Source organism: Nicotiana tabacum, chromosome 22 (assembly GCF_000715075.1).
Source record: "Nicotiana tabacum cultivar K326 chromosome 22, ASM71507v2, whole genome shotgun sequence".
Lineage (NCBI taxonomy): Eukaryota > Viridiplantae > Streptophyta > Magnoliopsida > Solanales > Solanaceae > Nicotiana > Nicotiana tabacum.
The window spans coordinates 7,316,397-7,340,105 of NC_134101.1; the positions used below are offsets into that span (position 1 = coordinate 7,316,397).

Here is a 23,709-nt window from a genome sequence, read left to right on the forward strand (position 1 = left end):
GACCCAAAGTTTCAGTAAAACTTATGAACGTAACTTGTGATGACTTTCATCGACTTTTGTTCCACTACTCGCTTGACTTCAAAACATAACACATAACATCATACGAATAACATAACTCATAACATAACCTCCTTATCATGTTAAACACCCTAGTCTTACTCCAAAAGTACATGCTATAACATTCCCAATTTGTCGATTTTCGACGAAACATTATGTTTTTCAATTCCTTTAGCTTTTGAACCTTCCAACCATCTTTGTACTTGTTGTTCATGATCTTCAATATTTGTAACCTCCGAGGTAACATGATTAACTTACTTTGTAAACTTTCAAATATGATTTCATTTCTGAGCTTACATTAATTGACTTGCGACATACTCGTACGTACGAAAATATGTGTTGTAACATTTTTAATGAGGCAACCATTGATCGTGCAGCATTTACAACAATATCCGAGGCCTCGCAAGAAAGTTATTTCACAACAACAGGGTTCCAATAGGAAAAGTTATAAGAGCCAAATGGTCGAAGCGAACCATGCTCATATAGATTGGCCTGAGCCCGGGCGTGTAATAACGTACGAAGAAAGTTCTCTTCTTTATCGGCATCTTATATCCAAGGAAAATTCCTCTATTTTGAGATTTATTATGCAATCAGAATTAAGATAAACTCGACCACTAAGCCTACGGGCTACTTTTATTTCAAGTTCGAGCAAACACTCACTCGACCCTTACGCCTACGGGCTACATTACTTCGAGTTCGAATCATTCACTCGACTAAGCCTACGGGCTACTTTTATTTCGAGTTCGAGCAAATACTCACTCGACCATTACGCCTACGGGCTACATTACTTCGAGTTCGAATCATTCACTCGACTAAGCCTACGGGCTACTTTTATTTCGAGTTCGAGCAAACGCTCACTCGACCATTACGCCTACGGGCTACATTACTTCGAGTTCAGATCATTCACTCGACTAAGCCTACAGGCTATATCACTTCGAGTTCGAATCACTCACTCGACTAATAGACTACGAGCTATATTACTTCAAGTTTGAGCAATCACTCACTCGACTACTAAGCCTACGGGCTACCTTATTTCGAGTTTGAGCAAGCACTCACTCGGTTATAAAGGCTACAAGGTCCAAATACGATCAAATTTCCTAAAGCCTTATGAAAATCTTCATAAGGCATGAATGAAACAAAATCTTCACGAGGCAGAGAATAAAACATAGGGAAGTCGGGAAAAGAAAAGATCTTTATATATATACAAAAATGTTTACAATGTCCGAACAGGACCCAACACAAAAAACCAAAATGAAAGCTAAGGGCTAAGTTTCTTGGTTATCTACGGGGGCAGTCTCTTCTCTGTCGGATCAGGAGCGGTCTCTTCTTTATCAGGCTCCCCCCCCGTTTTCGGATCTGCTCTTGCTCCCATCGTCATCGTCATCGCCATAAAAAACCAGAGCTTCAGCATCGACTTCGAGTTCTTTGGCCTTTTTTATCTCTTCAGCGAGATCGAAACCACGAGCATGGATCTCCTCGAGAGTTTCCCTTTTGGATCGGCACTTAGCAAGTTCGGCGACCCAATCGAATATCGGCGGACTCGGGTGCCTCTCTTGCCTGGACTTGGGCAGCTTCAGCACCGGCCCGATAGACGGCCACGAGCGCATCCGCATCGGCCTTTGCCTTTTCGGCATCGGATTCGGCCTTGGCAAGTACAGAGGCCAACCGAGCTTCAAGCTCCTCAATTCTTCTTGCTTGAACCAAGCCTTTTTCCTTCATTTTCTGAAGTTGGGTTTCAGACGATGATAACTGGGCTCGAGCAGTCTCTTTTTCTGCAGCAACGCGGTCCATACATTCTTTCCACCACAAAGACTCCGTTCTTATCACGTCGACCTCCTCACGAAGCTTCCCGATCATCTCGATTTTTTGCTGCAGCTGCGAGACCGAAATGTTAGCTATCGTTCCGGTATCAAGCCCATATGCTTTCAAAAGCATTATTATCTGCTTAGACAAATCGGTCTGATCTCGATAAGCCTTGGCCAGCTCAGCTCGGAGGTCTTTTATTTCCTCTTCTCTCTACCTTAAGGAAAGTCTAAGGGAGTTCCTCTCGTCAGTAGCCCGTTGTAGGTCGGCCTCGAATCGATGCAGCTCATTCTGGGATCGAGAACATTGTTCTCGATGAACTGTCACTGCCTACAAAGAAACAAGAAGCGAAGTTAACGAAAAATGAACATAAAGATAGTACCGACAAAATAATTTTAAAAGCTCACCTGATTCAAAGCCTGCCGCAATCCGTGAAAAAGATTCGATTCATCACTAGCACCGGCAACGTCCTCAATGCTGGTAAATAGGTCACGAAAGGGATCTTCTTCATCGAGAGGCATGTCTAGATCGAGGGCTCCATAGCTTGAGCTTCCCGAATCACCCTTGCGGAAAAAGCGAGAAAGGTAGGCGAATCCTCGACTGCTGCTGCCCCAAATGAATCGCCTGGAGCGTTCTCCTCGGTTCGAAGGGGTTCGAGGGCCTCTTCGGTCATATCCCCTGCCGGTCGACTCCGATTAGATGCGTCTTCGATATCCGATAGTTCGGGGACTCTACCCGAATCCTTCTCCGGTATATCTTCAGTTCGAGGCGTAGCCTCATAGAGCATCATCAATCAAGCCGGCGATGAGGCATCGGTGGTTCTCTTCATTCGGACTGCCAGCGCGGACTCTTCTTCCTCTTCTTCTTCTTCTTCTTCTTCTTCTTCTTCTTCTTCTTCTTCTTCTTCTTCTTCTTCTTCTTCTTCTTCTCCTCCTCCTCCTCCTCCTCCTCCTCCTTCTCCTCTTCTTCTTCTTCTTAGACGCAGAACGGATTCCACGGTCAAAGGAATGACATTCTTATTCGGCTTACGAGCCATCCTCTTATTCGGTTTTGGATCTTCGGGAACCGAGGCTCTTTTCCTTTTATTTTCCTTCGCCGGCTTTGGGACAGAGGCCGAAATTTCATCCTCATTGGACAAGGGCCTCAAAACCGCGTCTTTACCCAAACCTGCATATGGAAAACCTTAATAAAATATTTTGAAAACCACCTCGTTCGGATCATCAAAGAGTCCGAGAAATGATCTTACCGTAATTTTTGGCCTCCCACCGACCCTTTGACAAATCACGCCATGAGCGTTCGGCGTATGTGGAGGTCGAAACAAGGGCTCGTACCCAGTTCTTGAGATTGGGAACTGCTCCGGGCATCTAGGGAACCGCTACATCACAAAAAGAGGAGTGTCGATGAGAGAGTAAATTAAAGAACAAAGTAGAAGTAACAGCAAGATCACACTTATGTTTCATATTCCACTCTTCGGGAAAGGGCATCTTTTCAGTCGGAATAAGGTCCGAAGTCCTTACTCGAACGAACCTGCCCATCCAACCCCGGTCCATGTCCTCGTCAATACTCGAGAACAGAGCCTTGGTAGCCCGACGCTGAAGTTTTATTAACCCTCCTCGTAAAAGTCAATGACGGTACAATCGGATAAGATCGTCGAGGGTGAACGGCATCCCCTCGATTTTGCTCACAAAATATCGGATCAGGATAACGATCCGCCACAAAGAAGGATGGACCTAGCCTAGGGTTATCTGGTATTGTCGACAGAAGTTAATAATAACGGAATCGAGGGGACCTAAAGTGAAAGGGTAAGTATATACATTCAAAAACCCTTTCACATAAGAAGTGATATCTTCGTTAGGGGTAGCAATTATTATTTCTTTTTCACCCCAATTGCAATCCTTCTTTAGCTGTTCGAGGTGCTTCTCGGTTATCGAACACATGTACCTCGATACCGGCTCATACCGGCCAGGGACCGATGAACCTTTATCGACCTTAAAATCTGAAGTAAGGACACACGCCCGGGGAACACACTCCTCAGGCCGTGGTTCTGCCGGTGTCTCATCGGCGGCACACTGTGAAGATGAAGCCTTCTCTTTCTGAGGAATGTTTTGCGATGTTTTCGCCATTTTCGAATTCAAAGGTGAGGAATAGAAGAAAGTGACAAAGATTTGGTAGAACTGAAGAGGGGCTTTTGCAGAAAGAAATCACAGATTTACTGGTAAGTTGGAGAGTACGAAGAAGAACTTGAGAAATTTGGAAGATAGAAGATGTAAAAGATAAAAGAAATGGTTATTTATAGGTTCAAGCGATGGCGGTTCAGTATCAGCAGTGGCCGACCACCGCCTGGCATACATTAAATGCCTTGAAAGACTAAACTGACGGGACAACTACTAGATGCGTCATGGTCGAACCCGATGAAAATAACAGGTTATAATCCGATCGAACTGTTAAAAAATCATATCGTTTCTCGCCACATTCTTTCTGAGAAATGAGGGAACTATATGTATACGGTCGAAATAGGTTTCAGCCTTAGCACGTCCGATCGAGTTCGAACGATAATCTATCGAAGTAAAACCCTGAAGGTGGAACAAACTAACCTCGAACCCGGGGAGGCCAATCCGTGTCGAGTTCGATATCATCATCAAGCTCGAATCGAAATCGAACCATGATGCAGAGTAGATCTATTATGCTGATAATCCAGAGACCAATCAACATTGACCTCGAATCAATTCGAGGGCTCGAGCCAGGATCGGGCTCGAACCAAGATCACGAGTTCGAGCCAAAATCAAGCTCAAACCAAAATCGAGGGTTCTAAGCAAGATCGAGCTCGCAGACAAAAGCCGTTGCAATCCCACTAGAGAGAATCTTGGCAGAAATCATGGAAAAACTGACTTATCATGGGTCTCCCACTGAATGTTTATTTTATTATGCTTAGAGCCAAATCCCTCCACTATAAAAGGGCTTGGTTACCATTTATGTAAAACAAATTTTTTTTCAGGCTTATATTGTAATAAAAGTGCTATATTTTTCTACAGTAAAGAATCGCTCTTTCAGATTTCTTAGATTGATTCTATTTGTTGAATTCTAAGATTCATTGTTCTGATAACCTTATCTATTTTGCATTCTTCGCAATCTATATTTACATTTCTATTTATCCTTACATTTTGTGTTAAGTTACGTTACAATTTCTCAGAACTGCGTATAAATTCAACTCTATTCATTTTTCGAGTAAATAAGGGGTACCGAACATGGGGTGTGGGATAAAAAAAAAGTCGGTCACGTGATGAACACCATAGCCCATACAACAAGTGGTACCAATGAGAACATTGGTATCTGGTGCTGATTATAGGGAACTAGCCATATACAGATTCTACCAATGAAATTATGAGAATATTACTTTCTGTTGATAAAAGTGTTTGTTTTTTGGCACGAATCTGGAAAAGGAAGTTCCTTACGTCGAAGACAATGACTAGTGACTAGTAACAAACACAGTATATGTTAGAAAAGTAATAAATTGTACTAGAAAAAATTTACGTAATTTGATAATTTTGCTTACTTGCGATCACGTAAAAAATAACTCTTAATTAATTGAAAAGAGAAAGAAGAAGTTAAGGGATAATTTACAAATAAAAAATACATACCCCTTTTATAGGTATTTGAATATCCTGTCGAGATAAGCGCTTACATCATAGAAATGTCGATGTAAGCGCTTACATCTTTTTGATTTTTCTTTCTTTTGTTTTTGTTCACTTTTCTTTCTTTCACATATAAGAACATTTCACATATAAGAACATATTTGATGCTACCCGTATATTCCGAAGTTTGTTTGTGTCGCCATTTTGAAGAGATACTTCAAAGTCCAACAAAAAAAAGAAGGTTCACACAATTCTTTTTCCAAGCCTCAGACCGAGCAAAATTTTTACACTTTAACAACCCCCAAGAGAATACTATGTAGGAAGATCTTGCTCCGCCTTACGAAGGTGGAGAAAGGTTTCACTCAACTCAAGCGAGCCAAAGAAACATAACTACGGCTCAAGCCAAGCAAGTATGGATATTCAGGTCTATGTCGCTTCATATAAATCCGTTTCGTCTTATAGCCGGTTTATCCGTTTCGACTTATAGCCGGTTTGATCAAGCTGTAAAAATACAGCTTATCAGATTTTTTTTTTTTCAAAAGTGCTTTTCTTAAAAGTAATTTTAATAAAAATTAATTTGTATTTGACTAATTAATTTAGTAAAAATTAATTTATATTTGACTAATTAATTTGAAAAACACTTCTGAGCAGCAATTAGTATTTGATCAAATTTTAAAAAAATACTTCTAAGTGTATTTTTTTCAAAAGTATTTTTAGTGAGAAGCAATAGCTTCTCCAAAACTGCTTCTATTTACCCTCAAAAGCACTTATTCCCCTTTCCAAAACTTTACCAAACACCTTACTTTAAGAAAAAAAACATTTTTGACAAAAAAAAGGAACACAAAAAACGGACAAAAAAATAAAAAAAAGCGCTTTTGACTCAAAAAAAAGTTTGGTCAAAACAGGCTATTAGTCCCCCAACAAAAAAAAAAAAGAGAAAAGAAAAAGAAAGGCAGAGAGGTTGAGGATGATTTAGCTTCAATCAAGAACAAGGGGGGATTACAGTGATATGCCTCAAAGGATGTGATACATCAACTCCACCAGCATGCTCCACAAATTCAGAAGGAGTAAATGATTTTCCATGGCAAACACAGATAATGCTAATCTCCGTTCTATTATTATACCTGTATAACAACCCCCTTATAGTCTTCCCATTTGGACCATTACCAGTGGTTGACACACACGGCATTCGAGAAAGCAATGAAATGCCACAATTCTTGATTTCAGACTTTGGAATCTGCTTCAAAGGAGAAGAAAATGGACCTACATTTGCTTGGTTTGTGGAATTGGGACCTACTTTAGCATCAAATTGCATTCTCTTCTCTGCATTTTGGTTCTGTTCCTCTTTGATAGGAATGACATTAGTTGTAAGTTGTTCAAACTGTGTATGCTTTCTCCCTGAAGTACTAGGCTGTATTCCTTGTGCATTATCACTACTGCTTCGACCTGCAAAGCCACCAACTTGTTAGGATCAAATGTATTCAATAAAAAGATAAAGCTGTTCACATTAATTTTTGATCCATGACATACGTATGTTTGCAGGGTAAAACGGGGTGTGAGAGTAAATGTAGCTAAATGTTCTTTAAACTTCCTCTGTTTTAGGAGGTGGCAGGAGGTGGTGATCAACTATATTGCACGGACTTTTCAAAATGCAGCCGCACCGTATCGGATCATCCATAAATACCGTACTTTTGAAGGATTCGATGGACACCCAATAATGACGTTTTTGTAAAGCCCGAGTAACATAGGTGATCAGGGCCAATGTTTATTCACATTGCTTTAACTTTTTTCCCCTTGTACTAGGCACATATTGTTTTTCCCCGGTTTTAAAATCCAACATGTGGAACCTATATATATATATATATATAACTTCAAATTAAAAGAACAAAGTATATTACCTTTAGGAGATGAACTTTGGCATTCTGAAATTGTCGAGGAACATCTTTCCGGAGAGCCATTTGACAACGTTTTGCAATTCTTAACACTGCTTTTGCTGGAGAAATTTCCCTCCGATTCACTACTCATACATTGGTTATAACTCATATTCCCACCCCTATTCTCATTATAACGCCTAAAACCCCGACAATCATCACCCTGTAGCACATTTTTCTTCATCAATTCCCTTTTCCCAGCATTCTGATCCCAAAATGGAACTTCAACATTCTGATTATTTACATTTGAATCTTGATTCAAAGAAAGATTCAAGCTTTTTGCAGCTTCATAGGTACCACATTCATTGCTAAAAGTACCAATTTCCCCTTTTCTACGAACTTTTTGCGCTGAAATTTGTTCTTCATTTTCCATCATTTCTCTATGTATTGCCCTCTTTTGTGACCTTTGGCACTCTATTAACATCTTATAATCTGATTTTTTTGTGCTATAACTTCCTCCAATGGATAATCCTAAACTCAATTCAATCCCATTATCATCTTCCTTCAAAAGCTCCAACATTTTACAATCCTTCGCCATTAACACAGTAAACATATATAATTAAAACTTCATAAAACGTTCAGCTAATTGATTTCTTGTAAAAGCTTTTATCTTTTGGAACAACGATGTTACTTTACTAATATTAAAGAGGATAGAAAAACAGAACTATTTAAGCAGTAAATGTAGAGTCAGAGAAAAGGCCGGGTAGAAAGCCACGTGGCAAGAAAAGAGACGATGAAGTGAGAGTTTCATGACACGTAAGATTAATTAGTCCAAAGCGTTTAATGAAGCAAAAGCGTTAATCCACCACCTCAAGACCTGCATGCTCTTTATCTGACACGTGGCTTTGAACTGTGGCACGTGCACTGAGGTTCTAGTTTCGCGACACGTGTCTGAACTTAGCAGAAGGGGCCATTAATGAATAGTACGACCAAGTGGGTGAAAAGATTTTGGTGTCTCCTAGGAATGTGTGGTTAACTTTACACGTGGCGAATAAGGACACACGTTGTTTATGTTCTGGTGGGCCCTTTTTGGAAAAGACTGGTGAACTTGACGCATGGTGGGGCCAGTTTCAAAGTACACGTCAGCTATCAGTTAGGTCATTAGGAATTTCTGTACGACGGGGCGTGAATGACCAACTAATCTCAAAGCACAATTAAAACTTGATTACTACATCAAATTAATAACACAAGGTCATTTGTTTGACAAGATACACAGTTTAAAAATTTTAAAAAAAGATTGATACATACTACGTCAAGGTGTTTCATTAAGTACTTAAATAATTAAACAAAGACTTTTACTATGTAAATCATACAGGAGTAATAAATAAAGTTTATTTTTCAATCAGTGACGGTAAGAATTTCACACATTTTTACGTTTTTTCTCTTTTGGATAAAAGAATGAATCTTTGCTATTATTTGGACATAAATTTAATTAAAACTTGAAAAATAAAATTTAAAAGTTGTGTTAAAAAATAATTTTTGAAAGTTAAAATTATATTTTAAAATATATTTTATTTAAAGAAAAATTAATAATTTTATAAGTGAAAGAAAAAATTTCACCAATTTTTAGAACTTGAATTTTTTTGAATTTTTTTACCAAAACACGATCATACTTTATAAACAAATAATATTTTCAATTTTTTTTTGTTTTTAAAAAAATAAAACCAAAATCTATGGTCAAACGAATCCTAACTAGTTTTCAAAAAGATAAAAACATTTTTTTTCTTTTAGATTGTATAAAAGAAGTGTATCCCATAAAAAGTACAGAGCAAAGTTCTGAAAATATTTCTTCTTCAATTTCCACCACACTTATGATATATAATCTCCTGTACTAGCGAAAGGGGGGGAAAAGAAAAGCAAAGATCTGTATAAGTTCTGATATCCTGATGCAGTGCACGATTAAATCCACCGTCCCTGAAACTTATGTGATTGAGATTTCAAATTCAGAAAATGCCAATCTCCAAAACAAAAACTTTTGCTTCTTTCTCAAAGAAAAGATAGGATGGAGAAACTGATTTCACATAATAACTTAAGAACTGACAAATGTTACAGTCTCTGTTAATATAGTCATTAGCATTTTACACCGGCGTTGGCAGGCGAACGATCAATTGGCCGCTCATAACACTGCAAATCACAAACGAGAACATATTAGATTTGCTAAAACTCGTGTATATGAAATTGGATTTACGATTGTAGTTGAACTACTCGGGCTAAATGACTCACCTTTTTACGTAATAATAACAGAAATCGGCCAAGATAAACGTTTGAACAATTTCTGCCAAAAAGACCATTGGTATCCAGAAGTAACCGCGTCCAGCCAAGTATATATATGCTCCAGCAGTGTCATAAACCTGTATAGGAATAGTTGCAATTCTTAAGTTTACATTATAGAGCTTGGACTCGCGTTGATAATGGACTAATGTGTAAGTTGCCATTTGGACCATATTATTTGCAAGGGCTAATTCAGAATTTAGAGTTAGTAGGTTATAAATGAGTGTGATCTTATTATATTTATAAATCTTAAAAAAATTTCACGAAGGTATACATAGTCCGAGCCAAAGATTCAGTTGAACCATAAGATCTGCCCTTGATCTGCCTCCCATTGTTCAAGAAGATATAGAGCAGAAGATAATACTATAAAACTAACCTGAATAATCCAATGAGCACAACCTAAGAATCTTGCAACACCCAGTGCAAAAACATAATGGGCTGAAAATGGTTCAATTATCTGAAATGCAACAATATAACATATTATTGGCTTTTTATTTAGGAAAGATAAGTTTAAGAAGAAGACGTGCTTTTTTCTCTCTATATATTTTGGAAAAGAAGAGATATGAACCTGAACATTCTGCATCAAGCGAAGCTGAGGAAGCACCGAGACAGATTCCAGGTACACACAAAAAGCCCAAAGCATCCGGTTGATGAGAATATGAGTTGTAGTAGGATGGACAAAGAAGGCTATAACCGCGGCAGGAACTATCTGTGCAAAGGAGTGGCGTAGTTCAAAAGCAATATCATGAAGCAATTCCATTTGCAAATAAATCATTTACAAAGCGCCATCTCATCGCATCCCTGGTTGGTTGGCCAGGGATTTGAGTTCCTTTTCTGTGAGTGCATATTTGTAATCTTTCTTTGTTAGTACTCGAACAACAAATATTAGACCTTCTTCCTTCTAATTTGTTTGTTCATTTGGTAACAATGTACATGCATCTAATAGAACTTATATAAGTCAAGATCATCACAAATGGGGGCAAGTGATCATGTTGGGGAGAAAAAACAATAAAAATAGAATAGCATTTTATCATTGACAGAGTAAATGGGATCACACATTTGGACATAGAAATAACACTTATACGAAAAGTATATGCACTAATATAAGCTTAAGAACTACTCAATGAATTAGCAGAAACCAGCGTTTAATTCAACAAAATCATACAGGAAAGAGTCGTGGAGTGGAATTGTATTTACCGGATAATATAAGGGCATGTTATCCAGATCTGCCATGTAGGATGACTTCAGCTTGAACTTCATCATATATATTACCCACAACGTTGCCACAAGGGTGATTAGATCTAGCACAGTGTGGATATCCGCTTCCATGATAAAACTACAGTATAACCTTACGGCCAAAAATATAGCTGTAAGCACTTGAGTCTTCAATGAAAGACCTAACAAAGCAGGAAAAGAAAGAACATCAGATAAATGGTGAAAAGGAATCTTTTTTTGGTACAGTAGAAAGAATTACTAAGCCTCAAATCGCAAATTCGTATAAATAGTAAATAATTTGACAAGTGCTACAAGTAAAAACAGCTCATGTTGGACTTCTTGCATTCTGCCTGTAATAACATGGTTCTGAAGTAGTACATTTTATACAACGGGAACACATTGGACAATCATTTTATCGAGGGATAATAGGGAATGTAAAAGATTTACACTGTCATAACGTTAAATTAGATTACAATGCCTTGAGCAAAATGAATCATCTTTTTGATGTCACCATGTAACTGTCTAAGAGCAAAATGAATCATCCTTTTGGACATATCATTTCTTGTAAGACAGCATGTCATTCAGCTTGACATACATAAATATGTTCCTGAATCCTAAGTTCCTGACTATCAAGAGTCCCCTCATGAAACAGATTTGATACACACTCTTACTTTAGCAATCGAATGATCTGTGACAATAACTCAAGTAGTCACATTCAACTGTATCATTTTTTTTATAAGGTATAGATGCAAGAGAATTCCTCATTGATGTCGGCATCACATGAGCCTGACCAACACAAAAGGTACAGCCAAGTCCAAGACGAGCATGACAGTCATTTTGTTGTTTTACCTTATTATTCAATCAGAAAATGACTGGCCTTGAAAGGGCCACATAATTGGACACTGTCTCATGACTCAAATAATTCAATAAATACCTAAAATCCACTTTTTCTTTTTCCTGTTTTTTCTTTGGTTTGGTTGTGGGTGGGTGGGTGGGGGGTTTGGGGGGAGGGGGGCTAAAGAGGTATACGAAAAAACTGATTTATAAATAGAATATCCCAAATTTAATGTCAGCAAAGTAAAGTGTAAAAGGAGAAAAAGGAACACAGAAAGGAGAACTCTTTTAGCTGCCACAGACAAACCGTGAATACAATAAACATTGACTCGTCTAAATTTATAAAGATGCCGAGAAAAAAAAAACATATCTATTTATCTAAAAGTGGATAAAAAATTATTTATAAAAGCAAATAATCAAAAATGAAAATTTCCCCACGGAGTCCAAATTTCACTTTGTCAGATAATGAAACAACTCAATCAAAAGGGAAACTACACAAAAAGCAATAAATTTGCACAGAGCAGACTAGCAGTAACAGAGTAACACGAAAGTTTCCAATTTTCTAGCTTGTATATCGAGAAAAAAGAGCAACATGCAAATAAAAATAAAAGAATTAATTTTTATTACCAAAAAAACAAAGATTTTACGACTGAAATTACCAGAGCAAGTTTTGAGAGTGGTCAATTTGTAAATCAAAACCAAAAGCCCAATCAAATGAATAGCTTCAGCCATAACAAAGAAGTAGTTGTGATCATGGACGACCAACTTGAGAGTAACCAATAACGTGAGCGCTGTGGTTAAACCCAAAAAGATTTTCACTTTCTTCGATTGTCTTCGAACCCATGAAAACAGTTTCTTCGCCGGCGATATAACCCCTTTTTGACCCATCTCCGTTACTGTCCGATCACCGGATTTTTTTTCTTTTTTTTCTGAGGATTTGTTGAAGGGTTTAACGTTTTTATTTGAGGAGCTTTTAATGCTTAGAAAATGGCGGAGTTTTTGTAGTGGAGTGGGAAGTGAGGCTGGTCTACGTAAGACTAACCAATGATAAATGGACACGTGGATAATTAAATATTTTCCCAATTAGGATTAGATTATTTTTAGGTGTAACAGATTACTTTAGGACATTAAGACAGCATACTTACCATAACGGGATTTGGTGGGTTTTGGTCATCTTCCAACATTCAGTTTCTTCTTTTTTTTCCTTTTTTTATTTATTTGGAGAGTTAATATTAATTTCAGAATATCATATTATTTTGTATTCAGTGTCTGATACTTTTATTAATTTTTCATTAGCCGGAATTGAGTCGTGTAAGTTTCTAAATCGAAAGCAATGTCTACTAATATTTTTTTTTTTTTAAAATCGAACTTGAGATATCTGATTAAGAATGTAGCGATCATATATGTATCACCGTTAATCCTAGTAGTAATCTCGTACCATCAATCTTATTATTATGATGGACATTCCAAGTGTAACAGTTTTCTATTAAAGAAGTATTGTTATTTAATGTTTAAAATGGTAAAACACAAGTCACATGTTCTGTTCTGTTAATGAGATATAAGAGTTGACTGTCTATCTAATACAGTACTGTCTTTTCTTTTCTTGGTTTAATGTATTACATTGAGTCAACTTTGACCAGGAAAGGATTAAATAATAATTATTGACTAGAAAAAGATTAAAGAATAATTAATAAACTGTTATGAAATATAGCTCAAAGTAACAATATAAAACAAGAAAAAACAAGCTAAGAGATATAGAGAGAAAGTGAGGAGAGATTTTTATTTCTTCTTCAATTGTGTGTATTTTCCTATTTATTACAAGGCCTTTATATAGGCATGAAAAGTGAAGAAAAATATGTCATTTAATATGTCATTAAGCATAGAAATATGTCATTGAATATGTCATTAATCATTTGAGAAATCATGGAGGAAGAGTACACATCCATTATAATTTGATTTTTCTTATAACACTCCCCCTTGGATGTCCATAGATAATGTGCCCGTTAAAATCTTATTAGGAAAAAAACCCTATGGGAAAAAAAATCCTAGTGAAGAAAAAAGAGTATACATGTTTAGAAATACGCCTTTTGGTTGCCTCGTTAAAAACCTTGCAAGGAAAACCCAATGGGACAAAATCTTATAAGGAAAAAAATTACAACGCGTATTAATTCCCCTAGTGAGAGCATCAGTTCACATCCTTGACAACCTCGATTAGTTGATGTGAATTTATAACTGATAACTTGTCGAATTCGTACCAGTTAAAAGTTAGCTAAAACCCAATTTCCGATTCTGGGTGTTCCTCAGTTCATCATATGGCTGCCAATTTCTGGACTTCATCTCAATAGTACGTCTAAAATCCTTATTTCTTAGTCTTTCTTGTTTTTTTTTTTTTTTTTTTTGTATAATATTTTCTCGTTGTTTGCAGCAAAGAACTTCTGGACCCTGAAGAAGTAGAGGTAGTGCATCATCTGGATAAAGATAGAGGAATCACTCTCGATGATTTCAAGCTCATCAAATTGCATATGTCTAATTGTAATTCCCATTATTTTTCTTTCTCTAGTGTTTTTCAATGTAGAGTTTACTAATTGGAATTGACATAAAGTATAGTTTTTATGGTTAATTTGGATTTGCAAGTATATCAGTAAGTTGCTGGAGTTTTCAGGCTATCATATTAAGCTTCAGCCTATGATGTTACTTCTTTCTTGATTTCTTTTTGCAACATTTTCTTATAATTTTCAATTAGTAAGTTTAATAAATTTAATGATCATGAAAAGAGCACCAAGCAACTGCATCCAAGTACAAAAAGGTAACAAATGCTGTTATTGCTGTGGATACTGTCATTGGATATATTTGTTTCAAAATTTCTTCATAAATAATAGCTAACAATACATGTCTTTTCTCCACCCTATCGGACCTTGGATGGTTGGATCTGTATAATAATTAATTTATTGTTCTGAAATGACGAATTTCTTTTCTTTTCAGCTATTTCTATTGGAATCAGTTGATTTCCTATCTTGAAAGAAATTAATAATATAGTTACTCGAGATCCAAAGACCAGAGATGGGAAATTTTATGTTATGTGATTCCCATTTGTTTCAGAATTTTCACTGGCCCTCGAACTGTACTACCTACACTCAACTGTCATCTAAGATTTATTGCTTGCTTAGAAATTACATTGAGGTTCGTTTGGAAGAATGAAACTTGTTGGTATTTGAGAGCTCAAAATATACTTTAGGAAAGCTGATGTGCATATTAATCGCAGTTTCAGTCAACAGAAACGGAAAAAGTTCTGGTTCACCTTATCTGTTGTAATGTCACAATGAAGTATTTGTAATAAAAACCCAACATAGCAAAAATATTTGTACAAAGTATGTAGTATAAACAAAATACTGTTACCTTATTAAAAAAATATTAAAAAATACTGTTCTTTTGGAAGTCAGTTTCTATATCAATCTTGTACTAAAAATATGCATCTTTCTACATGATATGGCAAATTTTGCTGATTTACACGCTGGTAATTACAGTTAAAATCATTTGTCTGGCATATGCTCACTTTACAGGAATAATTGAAACATTCAGCATACCTCTTGAGCACCACTTATTCTTTCTCGAACATATTTCGTATTTGCATACCAAACTTATTAGAATTTCTGCTTTACTCGTATCTCTTTTAATGTATATATGGCTGGTATCTTTGCCTGACTTGCAGTTCTTGTTGTGAATCATGATTTTGCACTTGATAACTTAAATAACTTTCTCCATCTCGTTTGATTTGTTAATTTCTCTGCTCTCTCACAGATGTTGCAAGATTGGCTCAAAATGTGAAAGTGAGACAAAGGTCTGTTTTCTATCCTCATCTGCTTATAAAGCGTTTCTTTTATAAGTAATGAACATTTCTTATGTTCTCTCATCAGCATAGTTTTCTCTTTACGAGCATAATTTTCTGTCTGAGGATCATAACCTTTAGCTGAAAGGTAGAAGAATCTACTAGTTGTAGCTAGTTAATAGTTAGAGCACTCGCTTGATGATAGAGGAACGTTAATGCTCTGATGCTACATAAGTGTGTCTTCTGCTCAATATATGGATCATAGGTTGTAGATTACCTATCGACACAGTTGTTTTTTTTCATTTTGTATCACAAACTTTTCAAGACTGCATTTTGGACCTGAGTGTTTATTATGTGTATCTCCTTAACTTTCACAGAAGATCACTGACAGAAATTTTACACTGTACTATGTTTCACCACTGAGTCAAGTGATTTACAATGTTCTCAAAAATTTGTAGAAAGATTCAACTATGCTATGTTTATACGGAGAAATTTTAGCAACAGATCAAAATAAGCATGAAACTGAATAATGAAACATTATATGAGTATACATACGCATATATTAAAGCTATGCTATGTTTATACGGAGAAATTTTAGCAACAGATCAAAATAAGCATGAAACTGAATAATGAAACATTATATGAGTATAAATACGCATATATTAAAGCACCTGTTTTTGCTACTTTCAGCAATCTTGGTATCTAATATGTGGTTATTTCCAGGGTTGTTGCCACTGCTATTACGTACATGAGACGCGTATATGTCAGGTATATCGTGTTATCTTTGATATTAGAAGGACAGTACACTATTCATTTTAAATTATTTACCTAATCAGAGAAGTACACTATGCACTGTACCTTCAGGGTGTTGGTGTGGAGGGTACGTTACTTTTAGGAACTTTTAACCCAAAAAGCCACCGCCAAAACATAAATCCATATTACTTTAAGCCAATGAGATTTTGATCACCTAATGGTTCTTAAAGATATTGCGTAAATTCTTTGGCTTGTTTAAATGGATCATAAAAGAGGAAAAGCGAATCAGCGCTGCGAACAAAATGTAGAACTGAATAGAAAAAAGATTGGTATTACTTGCTGTAAAGTTCTGATGCAGAACTGGCGGAGGAAATTCAGCTCTGTCAGTGAGAGAGTCTGAAGAGTCACTTCTCCAAAGGATTTCCTCACAGATATACGCAATCACCAGCTGCGGCCACTCAAATTGTGATTCACTATATTCTGTCAGAAACACATTATCAGAAAATGACTTTATATCATGAAGCAAATTAAGTAAAACAAATAAATAAGCTGATTCAGAAAGGTTATTGGATGAACCACTTTAGTTATTCGTACAAAAAATGGAAATATGTGTACAATACTTAAATATGTTACAAAAAAGTTCACTTAAAAAAGTTAAGAAAAAGAAAGAAAGAAGAAAGCACCCTCTGCTCTGATTGTTGGACCAATTGTTTGCTTGTATCTGGAAACCATGTGTTAACTGTTTTTTGGAATAGTAATCGTGGACAAAGTCATTCTAATTGAAAGGAGAATTCTCTAATTTGGACTTTATATATCCTTTCCGTTTCACAAAATTGAAACCTTTAAAGTCACACTTATGTTCTAGGGGGGCTACCATTGCTTCACCTTGAAACGTTCTACTTTACTGTTCTCTCTAGTCATCGTTTTTCTTGTCCGTAGGAGAAGTATGACCGAGTATGATCCTCGTCTGGTTGCTCCAACTTGCTTGTATTTGGCATCAAAAGCAGAAGAAAGCACTGTGCAGGCCCGAGTTCTTGTATTTTATATCAAGAAATTATGTAAGTACTTTGATTGCAATGACGAAGTACTTATTATGATATCCTATTGTTGCTACGTGGATTACATAATTTAGTTAATTTGTAATACAAGATGTTGATTTTTATGGGTTGGTTATGCAGATTCTGATGAGAAGTATAAGTATGAAATAAAAGACATACTTGACATGGAGATGAAAGTTTTGGAAGCCCTAAACTATTACTTAGTTGTATATCATCCATATCGTTCATTATCACAGTAAGTATCGTGGAGTATGCTTTGTCAGGCCAGCTCTCACCCTTATTCAGCAGAAATTATAGAATCTTAAAATTGGTTAATGCATTTTGAATTTTACTAATGAAGGAGTTCTGGATATGAATGACAAGACTGGAGTAGATAGTTGTGTGTTAGGTGTTTTTGCAGTCTCCAAGCAATCAAATTATAATATTCCTTATGTAGCTGATCAACAACAACAATCCAGTATAAATACACAACTTGAACTTTTAACTCAATTGGCAGGTTCCTTCAGGATGCTGGCATGAGCGATACAACTCAATTGACTTGGTAAGAAACTTTCAGAGGCCTTCATATCTTTGATTTTCAGTTATGAAATTTACCAGATAAATATGACGTCCCATAATAGGTATTTCCAAAATTATACATTCTTGTTTTGTTTTGATAAGTCTGGAATTCTACTTAAATTCCAGGGGACTTGTAAATGACACCTATAAGATGGACCTAATTCTTATACATCCGCCACATTTGATTGCTTTAGCCTGCATATATATTGCAAGTGTGCTGAAAGATAAAGAAACAACTGCCTGGTTTGAGGAGCTTCGAGTTGATATGAATGTGGTATGTATGCAAACTCAAATCTGTGCCTGTGATTTTGAAATATAACCAGGAAAGACCATCGTAGACTCTCTTAAAAATCAAATTCCTATATTACAAAGTTGATACGGATAACTTTTAGCTTAACTTGTCACTATTTTATTTTATTTTTTCATGATACGTGAACTGACATTATTTTCTACCCAGGTTTCATAGTTTACTTGTCATTTAGAGATGTAGTTTTGTCACTGTAAGGAAGATAGAGAGGATTGATTCTGCTCTATGTTGTTTTAGGATTTTCTCAACTCCTAGAACTTGCTTCATGTCATATGTACTTCGTTATGTCAAATGTGGGTGGTGAAATAAGTTGATAAGATAGTCTATGCTTAAATAAAACTTGATCTATCACACTTTTGGTCAAAATGATTTACATCAGGTGTATAGGTAAGTATGATGCAAAAGGTTTCACGAAAGCACCGATTCAAGATATGATAATCAGATTGTTGCTCAAACAACCTGCCATGTTCCAACGGGGTTTAAACAGCTTGGAGCATTGACTATCCTAGATGAAGTTTCTTCCTAGCATCATCTTTTAACTAATTTCTCATTATTGACAGGTGAAAAATATAGCAATGGAGATACTAGATTTTTATGACAGCCATAAATCGATCTCAGATGAGAGGGTAAATGCTGCAATGAGCAAGCTAGCTGGAAGGTAGTTGCTACCGTGGCAGTGACTTGGCCTCCCGTTATCTCAACTTTGTTGTCTCAGATCTCTTATGAACAACTTGTTTTCTTTTTGCGAGCCAGGTGTTAAACAATTGCACAATGGCCAACAGCTTCCAATGCTACTTCCAATTAAGAGATTCAAGAGTGGGAAGTCAAGCATCGGCATTGTTAAATGACAAGCTTGATTACAGAGGCAAATTCAGTGGGTTCAAAATTAGTGTGATCTTATTTTATATGTATCCTTTTTTTTTTCTTCCCCATATGTATACATAGTTGAGGTGGAAGCAATGGGTTAAGTGGAACTCACAAAATCCGCCCAAAACTCACCCCTGCAGGATTGCCCGAGGAGACGAAAAGGAAAGAAGGTGTGGCAGCTTTGGACCAGCAACCGCGTGTAATAGGAATAAGTCGGATTTGATGTAACACCACCTTAAGGTAAAAGGCATGAAAATGTTAAACTCAGTAATGTGTATTACTTGACCTGTATGACATCTTTAGTTCCTTTAAAGAATAGACAACATTTCCAGTTTAAAGTTCAGCACCTTTTTCGGAGACACAAGCACTCGGCTATTCATAATTTTGTCAATGTTTAAAGTTGAAAAATATTTGGAAGAAATGGTGGCTTCTTGCTATGTTGTTTTAGTGTTGTGGATAATTAAAACCTAAGCAAAAATTTGTAAATAGCTCTGGGATGAAAGCAATTGCGACTAACAACAAATATGAAAAGGTACCTCAATCAAGGAAGTCATGATAATATTCCTTAAAAGGCACAATTACAAGGATGATAACAATCGAGAAATGCATATTACATCAGCTTCGGGCTGCCTCTCCAGGTGATAGTCAATTAAACATTTTCTCAAGGCAAGACACAATTCTTGAGACTTAGAATCAAAATATCTTGACGTTTACTCTGAAAACTACAAAAAGGCTTATCCCGGTTGTATGTAATGTGCATCATAATGGAAGGCCTTTTTCATTGCTCATTCTCGGACTTGACCTCTGGACATACAGCAGATTCGATCTTCACTTTACAATCAGTCGCTGGTGCTGGTGTGTTCCCATCAGTGTTCTTACTCTTCGCTTTCTTCTTAGCTTGCTTTTTTGCTGCATATCAATCAAATACATTAGTCAACTAATTACCTCTAGCGCAAGTAGAACAGCTAAAAGGGAAGGGGTATAATCATCACCTAGTCTCCTTTTAGCTTCAGATTTAGCAAAGAAATCCCTCCATTCATCTGTAAGGACAAACATAGGCTCGTCCTCTTCATCTTCTAAGTCCTGATCTTCGTCTTGCATCATTCTTCAGATGAAAAGCGACAGAATTAGTTAAAAACTACAGGGTGAAACTAAAAGCCTTGAAATTGACAGCTCTAAGACAACATTAACATCTCAAAATCAAAGTTTCAAATGGATACAAGAAAGGGATCGTGCCACTGATGCCAGTGAGGTTTAGGCTCACTGTCTACAACACCTACTTGATTCAAAAAACTTTCACCCCTTTTTCAAGAATAAAACTGAAGACACAGAAAAGTTGGATCGTGTAGTACTTCTCAGTGTTTAGGATGGACAAACTCCCCTTCTTCAAGAGTTTCTTAAGATAACAGAGGTTGAACAGATATCACTATTCGGCAGCATAGTTTACACACATGCACCTCTTCCTTGATAGTCAATCACCATATTCAGCCCAAATCAACTCAAGATTACCAAATGCAGCCACCCTGAGCATGTGCAATTCTGAAGTTGATAGAACTTTTTTGAAACTTAGAATGGACTTTAAGATGTTCTATTAAGGGGAGGAGAAAATTAAGTTCGCTTGGAGATGGCTGCATTCTGTAGGACGATGTAGGACTCCAGGAGAGTTTATACATAAAGAAGAATGATTTAGCGGGTGATAGAGCGGATGAGGGCCTGAGCCAAGAAATTGAGTATGGGAGTGGAAAGGGACAAGTGGAAAGACTCTTCAGGACAATGGAAGAGGAACAGGGGAAGCCAGAGGGGGAGGACAGCAAGCACAGTTTGAAGGCAGACGTGTGATGTATATGGCTGGAGGGAGCAGTTGTCCAGTTGATGCTCCTACATATCTCTTCTTTTTTCATCTGAGATCTCCACAAAAACAATTCCATGTTTGGAGAAAAATGTATCCAACACTTTTAGACTCTTCCTACTAAAGGTAGCCATGAAACATCTCAACTTTTAGTCTCTAAACAACATTGCATATACAGTAGTACTCATGTTTAAAACTTGTGGTATAAATAAACTCGTGATTAAATGAGGTAAAAACACTACCAATTAGCAGAGGCGAAACCAAGACTTCAAGCTTATGGGTTCGGGAGTCTAATCATTTTAAGTTGCTGGGTTCTAAATTAATAGTTTATACATATTCAATGGACTTTTAAGACAAAAACAATGTTCGAATTCAAAGCCGACACTCTAGCTCCGCGCCTGCCAATTAGTAAACTTATTATCAATATATAATACTAATAGCATTACTAAGATAATCACAATATAGTACAATGTGTAGCAACTACTACTTCAGTAGCACCATCAGAAACACAGACAACTTAATTTCCTGCCGTGAAAAAAAAAAATCAATCTTCAGATTAGCTCAATTTTAATCAGAGAAACAACGAAGCATTAAATTCATCATTGAAGAACAAAAGGACATAGGGGAAAAGTAACCTCGAGTCAGTAAAATTTCCATTAGGCTCAGAAATCTGCGGATTCAAATCGTCCGGCAAAATAGCAGGTGAAATCTGTTGAGGGTTTTGCGGAAAAGGAGTGAAAAGTGGGCATGTTGGAATATGATTGTTCCGCTGCAACATGTGGCTGTGTAATGGACAACTATGTAATATCTGAAAGTGATGATGATGATGATGAAGCGGATGATGACTCCATGGCTTGGGGACGACTGAAGAATTTTTCTCCATTAATGGCTTGGTGCTGTACTCCGCTATGCTTCTTCCTTATTTCGGGTCAAGGTATTGGGCGCAGTGACTGGGCTACACAACCAAAGCCCAACTATACTGAGGTCTTACCGGAGATTTGCAGTCGTACCCCTATTTTTAAAAATTATTGATTTGATAGCCACCTGACAAAAATTCCATAATAATATGACAATTATGCTCCTGATAAAATATATAAAACCTGCATCACGCATTAATCGTGTGATCTACAACCTTATTCGTGAAAATTTTCACATTTAAGCTAAAATTTCATGTTAGTGCATGCTTAAGTTATTTATCATGCAGTCTATAATTTTGTCATGAGTTTTATCTAGAAACTTCAATCTAAACATGCTGAAGTTTTTTAGTTCATTTGCTAAAATTTCAGACTAAATATACTTAAGATTTTGTCCCGCAGTATATAATTTTCTAATGAGTTTTTGCTAATACATGTTGAAGTTATTTAGTTCATTTGCTAAAATTTCATACCAAACCATGTCGAAGTTTTGTCCTGCAGTCTACAGTTTTGTCATGAGTTTTATCCGAAACTTCAGTCTAAACAAACTGAAGTTTTTTAGTTCATTTGCTAAAAATTCAGACTAAACATGCTTAAGTTTTTGTCTTGCAGTATGTAGTTTTCTAATGAGTTTTTACTAATGCATGCTGAAGTTATTTAGTTCATTTGCTATAATTTCATACCAAAACATGTTGAAGTTCTATCTTGCAGTCTACAGTTTTATCACGATTTTTATCCGAAATTTCAGTCTAAACAAGCTGAAGTTTTTTAGTTCATTTACTAAATTTTCAGACTAAACATGCATAAATTTTTGTCTTGCAGTATGTAATTTTCTAATGAGTTTTTGCTAATGCATAATGAGATTATTTAATTTATTTGCTAAAATTTCATACCAAAACATGTTGACATTTTGTCCCGTAGTCTACAGTTCTGCCAATAGTCTTTAATTATCGTCTTTTTAAAACGCTTTTAACAAAACAAAAAAAAAAGCGGGTACGAATGCAAATTGAAAAATAAAACGGATACAAGTTAAAAGGGACGAACAAATAGGGCGCCCCATACAATTTTTACGGTCTTACTCTCGACTAGACCAACTCTTCAACGGTTTGGCCCGCATGAGAAATGCACTACCCAATTCGGGTGAAGTACACGAATAGTATGGTCTTGAATTTTTGTTCTCGCTTGGCTCATGAACAGAACTTCAATAAGTGTTGCCCCTCGCTTGCCTCATGGGCAACACTTTTAATTTTTAACTTTGACGTTTTGTCCACCAGCAAAGCGAGGGTAAAAGATAAAGACTACACAAAAATATTCACATTTCTATATTTTTTTTACGTCATTGGTCTTAATAAAATATTGCAAGGGCTACCCATTTTTCGTGCTAATTTTTGAGAAGTAGTGTTTGAAAGTTCGTTGAAAAGTAACCATTTTTCGAAAATATCATGACCGTGTTATGAATTTATAACAGTGAAAAATCCAGAATAACGTACTGAATTTTGAAATTCACGACAGTGTTATGAATTTCAAACTTAAAAAAAGTAAAACTCTATGACAATCTCTTGGATTTTGTCCAAGATACAGTCGCGGAGTTTCACCTTTAAAAGTTCGAAATGCGAAAAATGGTCAAAAATGTTCTTGAACTATTTAAAATAGTTCAAAAATATCCTTCGTTTATTTTTGGTAGAAAAAATAACTCTCTTGTCTATGTTTTGGACCACAAATACCCCTTAAACCGTTAGTCTTGCCATTGAAGCTGACATGGCAGTCCAACTGGGTTAGATTTGCTTATATGGTCATCCACCTAAGCAATCCAGTATGACAAAATTATTTTCCG

General features: G+C 36.4%; 4 protein-coding genes across 6 annotated transcripts; 1 reads left to right on the top strand and 3 right to left on the bottom strand.

Moving 5' to 3' along the window:
* Positions 1 to 6,463: 6,463 nt before the first annotated feature.
* On the bottom strand, positions 6,464 to 8,076 carry LOC107792595 (uncharacterized). Its single transcript, XM_016614826.2, has 2 exons — positions 7,391 to 8,076; positions 6,464 to 6,938 (listed from the first exon to the last, which is right to left on the bottom strand). Exons 1-2 carry the CDS (start codon positions 7,974 to 7,976, stop codon positions 6,475 to 6,477), a joined length of 1,050 nt encoding a protein of 349 aa, XP_016470312.1. The 5' UTR covers positions 7,977 to 8,076; the 3' UTR covers positions 6,464 to 6,474.
* Positions 8,077 to 9,335: 1,259 nt separating this feature from the next.
* Positions 9,336 to 12,723, bottom strand: LOC107792602 (uncharacterized). Its single transcript, XM_016614837.2, has 6 exons — positions 12,403 to 12,723; positions 10,892 to 11,091; positions 10,263 to 10,403; positions 10,071 to 10,151; positions 9,647 to 9,774; positions 9,336 to 9,547 (listed from the first exon to the last, which is right to left on the bottom strand). Exons 1-6 carry the CDS (start codon positions 12,629 to 12,631, stop codon positions 9,502 to 9,504), a joined length of 825 nt encoding a protein of 274 aa, XP_016470323.1. The 5' UTR covers positions 12,632 to 12,723; the 3' UTR covers positions 9,336 to 9,501.
* A 1,206-nt stretch (positions 12,724 to 13,929) lies between these two features.
* On the top strand, positions 13,930 to 19,455 carry LOC107792600 (cyclin-C1-2-like). 3 transcript variants are annotated; one of them, XR_012705089.1, is made up of 11 exons: positions 13,930 to 14,087; positions 14,169 to 14,275; positions 15,542 to 15,581; positions 16,293 to 16,337; positions 17,262 to 17,380; positions 17,501 to 17,615; positions 17,877 to 17,921; positions 18,065 to 18,212; positions 18,806 to 18,906; positions 18,999 to 19,119; positions 19,253 to 19,455. XR_012705089.1 is itself a non-coding variant. In XM_016614835.2 (10 exons), exons 1-10 carry the CDS (start codon positions 14,056 to 14,058, stop codon positions 19,003 to 19,005), a joined length of 756 nt encoding a protein of 251 aa, XP_016470321.1. In that variant the 5' UTR covers positions 13,930 to 14,055; the 3' UTR covers positions 19,006 to 19,455. The 3 variants fall into 3 exon arrangements, 1 of the variants encoding a protein (XP_016470321.1); XR_001649580.2 differs by having other exon boundaries at positions 18,806 to 18,903; XM_016614835.2 differs by having other exon boundaries at positions 18,806 to 18,903; positions 18,999 to 19,455.
* A 163-nt stretch (positions 19,456 to 19,618) lies between these two features.
* On the bottom strand, positions 19,619 to 21,914 carry LOC107792599 (uncharacterized). Its single transcript, XM_016614834.2, has 3 exons — positions 21,597 to 21,914; positions 20,105 to 20,217; positions 19,619 to 20,021 (listed from the first exon to the last, which is right to left on the bottom strand). Exons 1-3 carry the CDS (start codon positions 21,842 to 21,844, stop codon positions 19,891 to 19,893), a joined length of 492 nt encoding a protein of 163 aa, XP_016470320.1. The 5' UTR covers positions 21,845 to 21,914; the 3' UTR covers positions 19,619 to 19,890.
* Between the last annotated feature and the right edge of the window lie 1,795 nt (positions 21,915 to 23,709).